The sequence below is a fragment of the Zootoca vivipara genome, chromosome 8 (genome assembly GCF_965207765.1).
Source record: "Zootoca vivipara chromosome 8, rZooViv2.hap1.1, whole genome shotgun sequence".
NCBI lineage: Eukaryota > Metazoa > Chordata > Lepidosauria > Squamata > Lacertidae > Zootoca > Zootoca vivipara.
In genome coordinates, this window is record NC_142591.1 from 59,553,389 (window position 1) to 59,565,781 (window position 12,393).

General features: G+C 43.6%; 1 protein-coding gene across 1 annotated transcript; it reads left to right on the plus strand.

Moving 5' to 3' along the window:
* Positions 1-2,543: 2,543 nt before the first annotated feature.
* MRPL53 (mitochondrial ribosomal protein L53) lies at positions 2,544-7,231 on the plus strand. The gene is made up of 3 exons (XM_035126364.3): positions 2,544-2,693; positions 4,085-4,197; positions 6,918-7,231. Exons 1-3 carry the CDS (start codon positions 2,593-2,595, stop codon positions 7,043-7,045), a joined length of 342 nt encoding a protein of 113 aa, XP_034982255.1. The 5' UTR covers positions 2,544-2,592; the 3' UTR covers positions 7,046-7,231.
* The last annotated feature ends 5,162 nt before the right edge of the window (positions 7,232-12,393 follow it).

Genomic DNA, 12,393 nt, shown 5'->3' on the forward strand with positions numbered 1-12,393 from the left:
AGCATCAATTCTTCGGCGATCAGCCTTCTTTATGGTCCAGCTCTCACTTCCATACATCACTACTGGGAAAACCATAGCTTTAACTATACGGACCTTTGTCGGCAAGGTGATGTCTCTGCTTTTTAAGATGCTGTCTATGTTTGTCATTGCTTTTCTCCCAAGAAGCAGGCGTCTTTTAATTTTGTGACTGCTGTCACCATCTGCAGTGATCAAGGAGCCCAAGAAAGTAAAATCTCTCACTGCCTCCATTTCTTCCCCTTCTATTTGCCAGGAGGTGATGGGACCAGTGGCCATGATCTTGGTTTTTTTGATGTTGAGCTTCAGACCATATTTTGCGCTCTCCTCTTTCACCCTCATTAAAAGGTTCTTTAATCCCTCCTCGCTTTCTGCCATCAAGGTTGTGTCATCTGCATATCTGAGGTTGTTGATATTTCTTCCAGCAATCTTAATTCCGGCTTGGGATTCATCTAGTCCAGCCTTTCGCATGATGAATTCTGCATATAAGTTAAATAAGCAGGGAGACAATATACAACCTTGTCGTACTCCTTTCCCAATTTTGAACCACTCAGTTGTTCCATATCCAGTTCTAACTGTAGCTTCTTGTCCCACATAGAGATTTCTCAGGAGACAGATGAGGTGATCAGGCACTCCCATTTCTTTAAGAACTTGCCATAGTTTGCTGTGGTCGACACAGTCAAAGGCTTTTGCATAGTCAATGAAGCAGAAGTAGACGTTTTTCTGGAACTCTCTAGCTTTCTCCATAATCCAGCGCATGTTTCCTATTTGGTCTCTGGTTCCTCTGCCCTTTCGAAATCCAGCTTGCACTTCTGGGAGTTCTCGGTCCACATACTGCCTAAGCCTGCCTTGTAGAATTTTAAGCATAACCTTGCTAGCGTGTGAAATGAGCGCAATTGTGCGGTAGTTGGAGCATTCTTTGGCACTGCCCTTCTTTGGAATTGGGATGTAGACTGATCTTTTCCAATCCTCTGGCCATTGCTGAGTTTTCCAAACTTGCTGGCATATTGGGTGTAGCAATATCATTTGCTAAATGATAAAGAGCCTTTATCATTTAGCAAATACATGTAGAGTGGGTCTTCTGCCATCTTGTGGCAGAAGGGTTACATGTGTTCAATAGACGCTTGCTCATCTATCTCAACTGGAAACATTGCTTAGTAAGTTCAGAGTGCAGGGGTTTGTTTTTTTGGTGGTACAAGCAGCTGTGGTACATGATTCAAAAGCTGCCCCCGGGATCCTTTGCAGTGAAATAAACCATTGGTCTTCCACTGATGGGTCAGGACTCACTACTGGGCCGTGGCCTTGTCTAAGGCAGGTTGAAACAAGTCACACTTCCACCATACAACATATATTGTAGAAAATGAAGAAATGAGTCCACAATTGCACATATGGGTTAAAGGTGGGTGAGTCCCTGGTCTGAGGAAGTTGAAGACTGCTATAATATAGGATGATGGAGCACAGCTCACAATCCAACAGTTGCCCAATTTGCACAGTTCCTCACACAGTCCAAGAGCTGCTCAGACTGGTTTACTCTGGGACTTTGGAGGGAGTCCTGGCATCCATCATTTGCAATGTGTGCTGTTACCTCAAGTGACTGCTTACATATACAGTAATTAGAAGTGCCCTGATTTTTATTTTTACAAAAAGCTTTCTGGCAAAATGGTAGCATACATATTCTTATTATTTTAAAACCCACCCAAGTATCCATGTTTTCATTCCTCAAAGCCTGTCTATCCTCCCTTTTCTATAGAAATGTACTGACTTTTTTTTTTTTGCATATTAGCTATTTCCCAAATCCTTAAAAACCAATTCTGTTTTCTAGGCATTTATGACTATGGCTATGCACTCTTTTGATGTTATGATAACAATAAACACTGTACAAATCCCAGTTCGGTCATTTAAATTTGTTCTCTATTATAATCCTCAGTGTGACTCCTGGGGATTAAGTCTCATGGAACTCAGTGGATTTATGTTTGAGTAAAACCGTTTCGGAATGCACACAAGCCTCAATAACACTACCATTAGGGCTAAAAGAAATCTGGTAACTAGATAGGTTTGCCCTGAAGAACGCCACCCTCCATACTAGTCCACAAAAGTTTATATACTGATAAAATTGTCAGATTTCAACAATTCTTTGTTGTTTTTTGCTGCAATGGACAAACAAATCTACCCCTCTGAAAATGCCAACGTATTAGTGTCTGTGGGTTTTGTTTTTTAAAAGAAGAGTTCGTCATCCCCCCTCTTTTCGTTTTTATTTTCTTAGCTTCACAGGTGAGAGAACCGCAAGAAGTAAGGATCAGGCTCCCTTGACTCCGCTCTTTAAAGTTATTCTCAAAGAACCGAAATGCCAATTCTGGGCTATCCCGGGGCAACAAAGAGCGAAGTTCAACAGAATTCCCACGGAATGGCACAAACTATTAAAGCCAAGAGCGGCTTGACCACATTTCCCGGCAGGCCGTGCGCACGGGGAGGAGTTCTCGTGCTGAACGCGGCGAGAGGGTTTATGGGAACTGTAGTCCTTCCGGTCGCTCAGAGGGCAAGGCGCTCGTTCTTACCGATCCTACCGAAGGGAGGAAAATGTCGTTCGTGGTACCGAAAAGGGCGGGGGTGACGCTCAAGCAGGTGAAGAGCGTCTTGGTAGCCTTCTGCCCCTTCGAGTCCAACGTAGAGAGCACCAGGTGAGAAGAGGTCACGGGGTTGGGATCCCCCCCCCCGCAAAAAACCCGGACCCATTCATCCCAGGGCACTGATGGGCATGCCATGCACACGAACTGCACGAAATACACGTGGCATCCTAGGCACGTTTTGCCCATTCTGATTGTACAATCTGGCTCCCAATGCTGGGAATGGATGGGCTGCGATTCCTTAGTACTGGGGGTGCAAAGTACTGTACTTTTTTGTATCTTTATGGGCTGAGAATGGGCCCTAGCTTTAATTTTGTTAAATAAACGATTGGCAGGGCTAATTTATTTCTGACCGTTTTGCTGCTATGCCTTTGCCCTGCTGCGTGGCAGGCAGTAATTCAGCTGGTGTGGGATAGGGCCTTTTCTAGTAAGCAATGCAGGGAAGAGAGAAAGAGAACTGTTCTGTTGAATTTCTACCTGAGATCATGCATAGCTTATACAAAAAAACAAACAAAACAAAACTCTGCCACGCCTAAATTATTGTTAGGCCTAACGTAAGTATGATGTTGGGCATAGAAGGTAAACTTTTGTACCCTCTGCTACTCACACCTTGTTTAAGCTGCCGCTTCTGCGGTGTTGGCATGCTAGCACCCCACCCCTCCACGCCATGCCCTAGTCCAGGCTCTTAATGCCTGGTATGTTGACTCTGAGCATGCATTTTTAACAAGGTGTGTGCTTGCTATGCTATACAGATACGTTTCCTTACATAATAATAATAATAATAATAATAATAATAATAATAATAATAATAATAATTTATTATTTATACCCCGCCCATCTGGCCGGGTTCCCCCAGCCACTCTGGGCGGTTTCCAATGAAACACTAAAATACAGAAATACATGGCTTGCATCCTGATTAAGTCATGTCTAGTACAGTACTAATACAGTAATCACATTCTGCCTTGATCCAAAATGACTGTTAGATATTTGCCTCCTTCACCCTGAGCTCTTTCAAGAAGGAGGGCAGGATATAAATTCAATAAATAAAATGCAAATAGTTCTACACCGGAGTGCTTTGATTAATTGGTATGGCAGGCTACTAAACTGCAACGTTTTTTTTGTTTTTTGTTTTGTTTTTTGAACTTGTAAGATTGTCTTCTGGCGTGCTATGGCCCATGGGGTCACAAAGAGTCGGACACGACTAAATGACTAAACAAGATTGTCTTGTCTGTCTTATGTTTCAGAGCTTTGCTGTATGTATATTTTTGGATTTCGGCAGCTGATATTATTACATTGTTCCACTCTTATTCTTCCTATGAGGTGTTTTGTGGATTGTTGAGATAAAATCTTTAGACTAAAAAAAAATGTTCATTGTATTTTATACTTCCAACTCTGCTATGTTGTTGATAAAACATGCTCTGATCTATATTTCTGAACCTTTTCAGAAATTTCCTACAGTGTCTGCATACAAAGAAAGCCTTTTTATCCAACAGCAACTGTGAGGTGAAAACAGATGTAAAACACGATGGGTCTGAACCAGTAATTGATGTCGTTTTTGGTAAGGAAGCATTCCTGTTTTGTAAACCAAAGCCGAGATGGTCAGCTGGTAGCCTTTGGGCCAGATGAACCCCTCCCTTCCAGGGAGGCTCCCTGGAAACCTCCCCATTCAAAAAGCTGTCAGGCTGTAAAAAGTTTCCACTATTAATGTGGCCTCTCCTTTTTGGATTTTGCATATACAAGCAGGTCCCCCTTTACGAACCCAATGCCTCCCCTGGAAATCGTTTGTTAGGCAAGTGTTTGCATAACCGAGTCCACGGTTTCCATTGTTTCCTATGGAAACTTGTTTAATACAGGATTTGTATGCTCCCTTTCCCTGCACTCTCAATAACTTCCTCCTGAAATGGCTGCAGCCAATCAGCAAAAGAGAGGCAAAGGGGGGGAATGGGTTTGCCCGATCTCTCTCTCTGTCTGATTTGTCAGATTTTTCCTGCACTCTGACTTGTATGCTCTCACTCCCATGCCCAAAAGTGGCTACAGCTGACCAAGTAGGGGGACGGACGGGCAAGGAAGTCGGATGTTCAGATAAGTGAATCTGCGGAGCGTTTAGCAAGGTTTGGGCATAATTCTGCAAACGTTATTATGGAGCTGACCACTCTCAACTCCTAAAACTACAGAGGCTAGCCATCCCTGTCCTAAAGAAGTTGGGGATTTTCTGTGGCTTTCAAATTCAGAAAAATGGGTCCAAAGCTATTTTACTTGTGGGATCCTATTGGAGGAAGAGCTCAACATTTTACCCAGCGTTTTGGACCATTTATGCCTCTTGCCTCAAATGCCTTGAAAACCTTTTAATTTTATTTTAACCATCTCTGTTGCTATTCTAGGAAGTACCTCTGATGTGTAAATACATTGGCTTGGTGATCAGAGTATTACCGTACTTTCTTTCCCTTGGTTTCTGCAAACTCCCACCCCACTCCTTAAGCAGTGCTAGATGGCAAGAACTCATTTCTGCAGGTTGCTTCTGGCAGCAAGGTTGTAACAAAGTTTGGAACTACTATCTGCCGTATCTCTGTATTGTCAGTTAAGCCAGGAAGATAACAGGAACTGAGAAAAGTATACAGTACTTCCAATGGCAGTGTGCTTTGACTCCACTAGATGGCTCATGGTAGCTTTTGGAAAAAAACAGTAGCCTCACTAGATGCTGCTCATTCATAATGAACCACAGTAAGCTAGCGTATCCATATCATGCAGTTAAAGCACATGGCTTCCTCCAAACAGTCCTGGGAACTGTAGCTTTCCCCTCTCATAGATCAATTCTCAACACCCTTAACAACCTGCAGTTCTCAGGCATCTTTGGGGGAAGCCGCAGGTGTCAAATGTATGGTGCTGATGTGATCAAAGCCTGGTTTGCCATCTCATTCAAACCTAACCAGAGTTCTATTACAAATTATGCTACTCTAATGGGAAGGTTAGTGTGCAACTACACACCATAAAAAACCATGTCACTGAAAGATAGGCTGTAGTTTGCACATTACTTTGAAATGTGCAGTTCTGCACTTACATACAATCCGGTATGTGTCTATTTGAAAGTCTGTTGAGTTCAGTGGGGCTTACTCTTAGAAAATTATGTTTTGTCTCTACCCCTTTCCAAGACCCTGGCTGTGTGGTCACTTAGTTGGCTGTCAGTAACTTCCATTATCTCAGAGACTTCCATTATCGGAAACAGTGAGAATAGCTTTCAGATAATGGAATATGGGGGTAGCCGATTTCTGTAATTAACTGTCTCACATTATATTTTCAATAAGTATATTTTATTGTTCCAGCCAAAGGCCATGACAAATACATACTGCAAGAAATCAATAAAATAATACTAAGATTTACAGTGTTAAAGCAGGCACCTAAAATATTTGGGGGGGGGGCAGCGGGAACTTTTTAGCCCTTAAAACTTGGGCCGGTGTCCATGTCCATGATCTTACTTGCAAATGTAGACTGTTTTCATGTCACTTGATGCAGACCCAGGCAAGATCCAGAGAACTGCAAGGCGGTTTCCATGTAGACCATATAGAAGAGATCCACATTTCTATAGCATCTCCACCCCGGATAAATCACTCAGGAGAGTCTGTGCACTTCTGGTGAACAAATTGACACAAAGCAGGAAAGTGCCAATCTTTGCTGCTTTGAGTCATGCCAAGGTTCTTTAGGTGTAGACTTGGGAGTTCTGTGGTGCCAGCCAAGTTCTCTCACTGCTCTGTTTTGTATGCACGCGAAAGCTCATACCAGTAACAAACTTAGTTGGTCTCTAAGGTGCTACTGGAAGGAATTTTTTTTATTGTGCTCTGTTTTGAAGAGCATGGTACCAAGAATGATCTGTAGCCATATATATGTACACACACAGTATGTACAATATATATGTTGTACTTTTGAAGTTTTAATACACCTGTAATGTTGCTTTTTACCTTCCCACCGGAGCGGTACCTACTTGTCTACTTGCACTTTGATGTGCTTTCGAACTGCTAGGTTGGCAGGAGCAGGGACCCTGTCGCAGGGCTTCGAACTGCTGACCTTCAGCGTTTCCGTGCACTGCTCTGGCTCGCCAGAAGCAGCTTAGCCATGCTTAGTAAAGCGACTGGCCCTAACAGTCAGGGGTACTTTTACCTTTAATGTTGCTTTCTAAAAATTTGGAACATTTCATCAAGAACATTTATCTGATGTTGTCATGTAGAACTTGGGCGATTGCTTTTTGTTTTCCTTCTGTTCTAAACTATGTTAATTCTTTTGCAGCCGACGGTGACAGACTGATCATGAAAGGAGCCAACTTAACTATTAAAGAAATGTTAAATGCCTTCAACTCTAGGTGTGAAGCCAAAGAGAATCTGGCACAAGAGAAGGCTCAGAAAAAGAGTGCTTGAAAATCAACCAAGGAACAGTTAAGATGTTTCATATAAACTTGTGAAAACGGTGGTGCAACTTCTTCCCTTGGAATGACAGCCAGGACTTTACCAAGGTGGATACGGACAGAATGCAGATTGGTCCTGACAAATTGCTGAATGATGTCTTTGACCTTTTCTTTAAAGATAAAACTCCATACAAAAGAATTGATTATGCAGTGGTCTCATGTGTTATTCGTGTTATTCAGACTTCTTGGAGCAAGGGGGTTAAGAATGATTAGCTATGAGACAGTGGAAATTTGCCGTGGCACATAGAAGTTATAGTAGGCTTTTCCCGACATTTTGCTGTTGCTAAGAAAATTAGTTTCCTTCAAGACTCCTACAGCTATAGCAGAGAGTTGTTTCCATTGAGCGAAATCTCTTTCAGGACCAAAAGGGAGTAATTGCACAATTTGCAGAGGGATTATTTTAGGTAAAGCAATAAAGGTATGTAGAGCAATCAAGAGCCAGGCTGGGCAACAGTACGACCTGACAGGAGCCACCAACACGCTCCGCCCCCCAGCCCAATTGTTCATGCCAACCAGGGCAGAAGGCAGGGAAACAGGAAGAAACCTGAACCTAGAGTACCAATCAGACTCAGATTGGGCCCAATTCTGTCAAGGAGCAGCAACGGAGCTGGATCAGGACTTTCTGAAGGCTGCTGACAGCATTACCTCCACCTACCTGAACCTTTGGACAGGATGGGGTGCTTCACACCAGCAGAGCTGCTGTGGGCTGGACAGAGGTAGATTTACACCATTCTCCCCACCCACCCAGTGTGACAATTTTGGGGCCTGGATTGTGCTCTGATTATTCTTTCTGCATGCATCACAACCAATTTTGCTCGAGCGACTGTCCTCAAAGCCAAGAATCGCTGCTTATTTAGGGTATTTTGAAAATATAGGCGCGATTCTGCAGCTTCAGAAATGCCTTAGAAAGTTTGGTGACATGGAAGTGTTTGACCATACCAAAATAATAATAATGGTGTGTTCTTTGGCTGCTTTTTTTCTTTTAAGGGTCACAACCTAAAGCTAACTTGATTCATACAGTTTTCACAGCATTATACAGCTCAGTGGAAAAATATTTTGAGGAAGAAAATTGCATGGAATTGGAGAATTGCCAAACTCAGGTTCAAAATACTCCCTGGCCTGGTAATCTCTGTCCCCACAGTGTGTGCATGCATGAGAGTGTTTTGGCTTCTGCCGAGAGCAGGGGAGCTGTTTTCTGCCAGAGGGTTGTAGTTCCCCTCTAGACAATTCCCCTTCTGGGGGCCATGGGCCAGTGGTGGGTGGGACCAGAAGCAAAAGTGGGAGGAGCAACAAATGTAAATACTGCTTTTTATTCTGTTAGCTAACTTCTACACAGACACCTCTTTCTCTGTTCTCCATCTAGGCAAGCAAAAGGCATTATCAGTATTCAAGGACATATTCCAGCTAAGCAAAAACACTCAAGGATCGTGTGAAGCAAGGCTGGTGAATAAGTTTGCCTTTGAAGAGTGTATTTTGTGGGTAGAGTATAGAGAGTCAGAGAGAGAGAGAGAAGCTTAAGAGTCACATTTGGCCCCTGGACTTCCTGAGTCTCTCCCCCCCCCCCACTTTCCTCTGATAGCCTACGGGTAAAATACAGAAAACTGGGTTGGCACCTGAGCTTTGAGCCTGTGTATATGCTTCTTGAAAAATTGCGAGCATACCGGGTTCAAATGCTTCCCACTCTCTTCCCCTGATTCTGTTATAGTAGAGCAAATGTCTTACCTGCACCTCCCATTTTTAGGCTTCTCTCCCCCCCCCCCCCGATTACTCTCCTGGACTTAGTATCCTCCTCTTTCTGTTAATTTGCTTTCCCTACACTAGCAAATTAGGGATGCGGGTGGCGCTGTGGTCTAAAACACCGAGCCTAGGGCTTGCCAATCAGAAGGTCAGCGGTTCAAATCTCCACAATGGGGTGAGCTCCCGTTGTTTGGTCCCAGCTCGTGCCCACCTAGCAGTTCGAAAGCATGTCAAAGTGCAAGTAGATAAATAGGTACCGCTCCGGCGGGAAGGTAAACGGCAGTTCCGTGTACTGCTGTGGTTCGCCAGAAGTTGCTTAGTCATGCTGGCCACATGACCCGGAAGCTGTCTGCGGACAAACGCCGGCTTCCTTGGCCTATAGAGCGAGGTGAGCGCCACAACCCCAGAGTCGTCAGCGACTGGACCTAATGGTCAGGAGTACCTTTACCTTTACACTAGCAAATTAGGACAAAGAAATGACGTTGTGTTTCTGAAAGACTTGACGTTTGCTCAAGTTCTTTATAAAGCTTGATAGTTGACTTTTACATCAGCTTTAAACGACTGTCTGCAAAACGTTGCAGCAAACGTTGGGGGGTTTGGCAAGCACACGCTGACAAACCCCAGGGACTGGGTTTGGGGGCAAAAAAACAAACAAACAGAGAAATTAGACTAGATATTACAGCCATGAGGTCTGCTTTACAGAGAGCTGGGAGAGATCTTGTCACACAAAATGCTTTCTTAAGATAAGATTTTCATTGACCTGTTATACATAATTATAACGGGTTATGGTGGATTCCAAACCTACCCCTATCTATACAAACAAACTACCTGCCAGTTGCCAATACCCCTTTTGGGGGAAGTTGAGAGGGTAGTGGCAGCACAACTGCTGGCACTCTTGAATAACACCGATGTTCCTGACCCTTTTCAATCTGGGTTGAGGCCTGATTTGTAGACCAAATTAGCTCTGGATTGAAAAATTTTAATTGGGAGGGAGATGGAAGGGGGAGTTGATTCTCCCAAACAATGTCCTATTGGATCTGCTTTTGAGAGCTGAGAGTGAACAGGGCAATGTGTTCTACCTACAGGGAGGAGCAACTGGGTGACTGATTGCCTTTTGACCCTCTGTGAGTTCCAATAGCTGTATGAAACTGCTGGGTTCACAGCTTTGGAGCAGAGTGTCATCAGTATGCAGTTTACACAGCTCTATTCTCCATAGCATCTGAAGCAAAAGGGGATGTGCAGATCTTGCACTAGTGCCTAAACTCAGTAATGAGCTGGATGGCAGCCAGTAAACTTAATCCCAGCAAGACAGGGAGCCTGTGGGTGAGAGATTCCCCGTTCCAGAAAATGGTTCAGTCTGTTTTGCATGGGGTTCAGGCCCTCTGGAAAAGCAAGTGTGTAGCTTGGAGTTACAGTGCTTAGATACTTAAGGATGACCTGCTGCCAGTCGATACTGAAAGAGTGTCATGTGAGTTTGTATAAAGCAGTTTCCAATACTCCTAATCAATGCCAGCTGTTGGGACACCTCCAGTTTTCTGGTAAACAGCATTGTGAAGACAAGGGACTGGTTCTTTTGCTCCACCACACTACTGAACCCGAGCTGAGTTATTATCACAATAGTATGTTTCTTGGATTAGCAGCCTCTCTGGAGGAATGACAGAGGTCGAAGATTTCTTGGGAAACTTGTGACATTCATGTCATGAACATTTGGGAAAACACAGTAAAAGGTTAAAGTGTGCAGTAACTATCTTTGCAATGACACTGGAGTGTCATTTAAACTCCAGCCTTTAAATAAATTGAATATTCAAAAGGTTAAGCTACAAACAAAGTAAAAATTATTTATGAATCTGATCTTTCCACAGGTTCGTAGTTTATTGCTTATGACACTTATTGTTTCACTTTCCAACAAACCGTCTAGGATAAGGAACTGCCTCTACTCTCAACTTCACAAAATGCAGGAGAAAACATGCTTGCTCCATGTGACAGCCCTTGAGATATTTGAAGATGTTTATCATATCTCCTCCCAGTCTCCTCCTTTTCCAGGCTAAACATACCCAAATCCCTCAATATCATGCTGAGAGTTTTCAAAACACCTATTGGCCGAGGTAAACTTGATAAAATTAAACCATGCTGAACAGAATGTTTTTGGGGAGCTTTGTACATAAGCAAGTGGATCCTTTGTGCCAGCTTCTCTGACGTTCCTAGGAACTCCTGGTTCCTCTCCTATCGCTTGAGGTTCTGGTGGCACCATAGGTGCAAGTATGGTATGCTTTAGAAATGCAAGAGATTTTTACTGGTTTGTAATGCCACCTATGGGGGGACCCAGGTGGCACTGTGGTTAAACCACTGAGCCTAGGGCTTGCTGATCAGAAGGTCGGCGGTTCGAATCCCTGTGACGGGGTGAGCTCCCGTTGCTTGGTCCCAGCTCCTGCCAACCTAGCAGTTCGAAAGCACGTCAAAAATGCAAGTAGATAAATAGGAACCGCTACAGCGGGAAGGTAAACGGCATTTCCATGTGCTCCTCTGGTTTGTCAGAAGTGGCTTTGTCATGCTGGCCACATGACCTGGAAGCTATACGCCGGCTCCCTCGGCCAATAATGCGAGATGAGTGCGCAACCCCAGAGTCAGTCACGACTGGACCTAATGGTCAGGGGTCCCTTTACCTTTAATGCCACTTTAGCATTGCTCCCCAGATCTGGGCAGATCTGGAGAGTGGTGGTTAGGGATGGCTGAATACGTCCATTTTGGTATCTTGTTTTTCCAAATTTAAGCTCAGTTCTCCACATTTCCACAGCAGTTTGCAATGTATTGGTTGTTTTTTTTAAAGCCCTCCTGAAAATGCATCAGCATTATACTCCGAATGTCTCCTCATACGACGTTTTTATGGAATTTCCTAGTATACACATTTTTACAAAGCAATTTCCCCTAATACCACAAATAGCAGACTTTTATATGCTGTTTTCATTAATATGTGTATTTATATGCACACTGCACCCTAGTATATGCATTTTGGTACACAGGTCTTGGCTGCAGAACTGCAAAATCGTGAATTTTGTAAAATGACTGTGTTTCAGTTTGGACCTTATTCAGGAACACTTGCATCAGGGAAGCTACTATTTAAATGTAAACTGAATTTAATTTCTTTCCATCCGTAATGTTGCTGTGCCATCCCAAAGCTTGTTCATTGAAGTGGCAACTTCAATAAATGTCTTTGTAGGCCCTTTCCCCAACACTCTTACAAGCCCTGTCATTTCCTCACATCCATTGCTAACCATAGCCTTTTTGGCAGGTACCCCCAAACTCAGCCCTCCAGATGTTTTGGGACTACGACTCCCATCATCCCTAGCTAACAGGACCAGTGGTCAGGGATGATGGGAATTGTAGAACCAAAACATCTGGAGGGCTGAGTTTGGGGATGCCTGCTTTAAAGTTTTGAAACTTGGCCTCTATCATTTATATCAAAGTTCATTAACATTAGTTCAAATTCAGTGAGGCCTCTCATGGTTTGCTCTTTCACTTTTGGCTTCATTGTGAAGGAAGTAAAAAACTTCAGTCTTTGAAGTG

Coding starts and splice junctions, on each gene's coding strand:
- MRPL53 (XM_035126364.3), top strand. CDS start 2,593: ATGTCGTTCGTGGTACCGAAAAGGGCGGGGGTGACGCTCAAGCAGGTG. Junction 2,694..4,084: donor TCCAACGTAGAGAGCACCAG/GTGAGAAGAGGT, acceptor GAACCTTTTCAG/AAATTTCCTACAGTGTCTGC. Junction 4,198..6,917: donor AGTAATTGATGTCGTTTTTG/GTAAGGAAGCAT, acceptor ATTCTTTTGCAG/CCGACGGTGACAGACTGATC.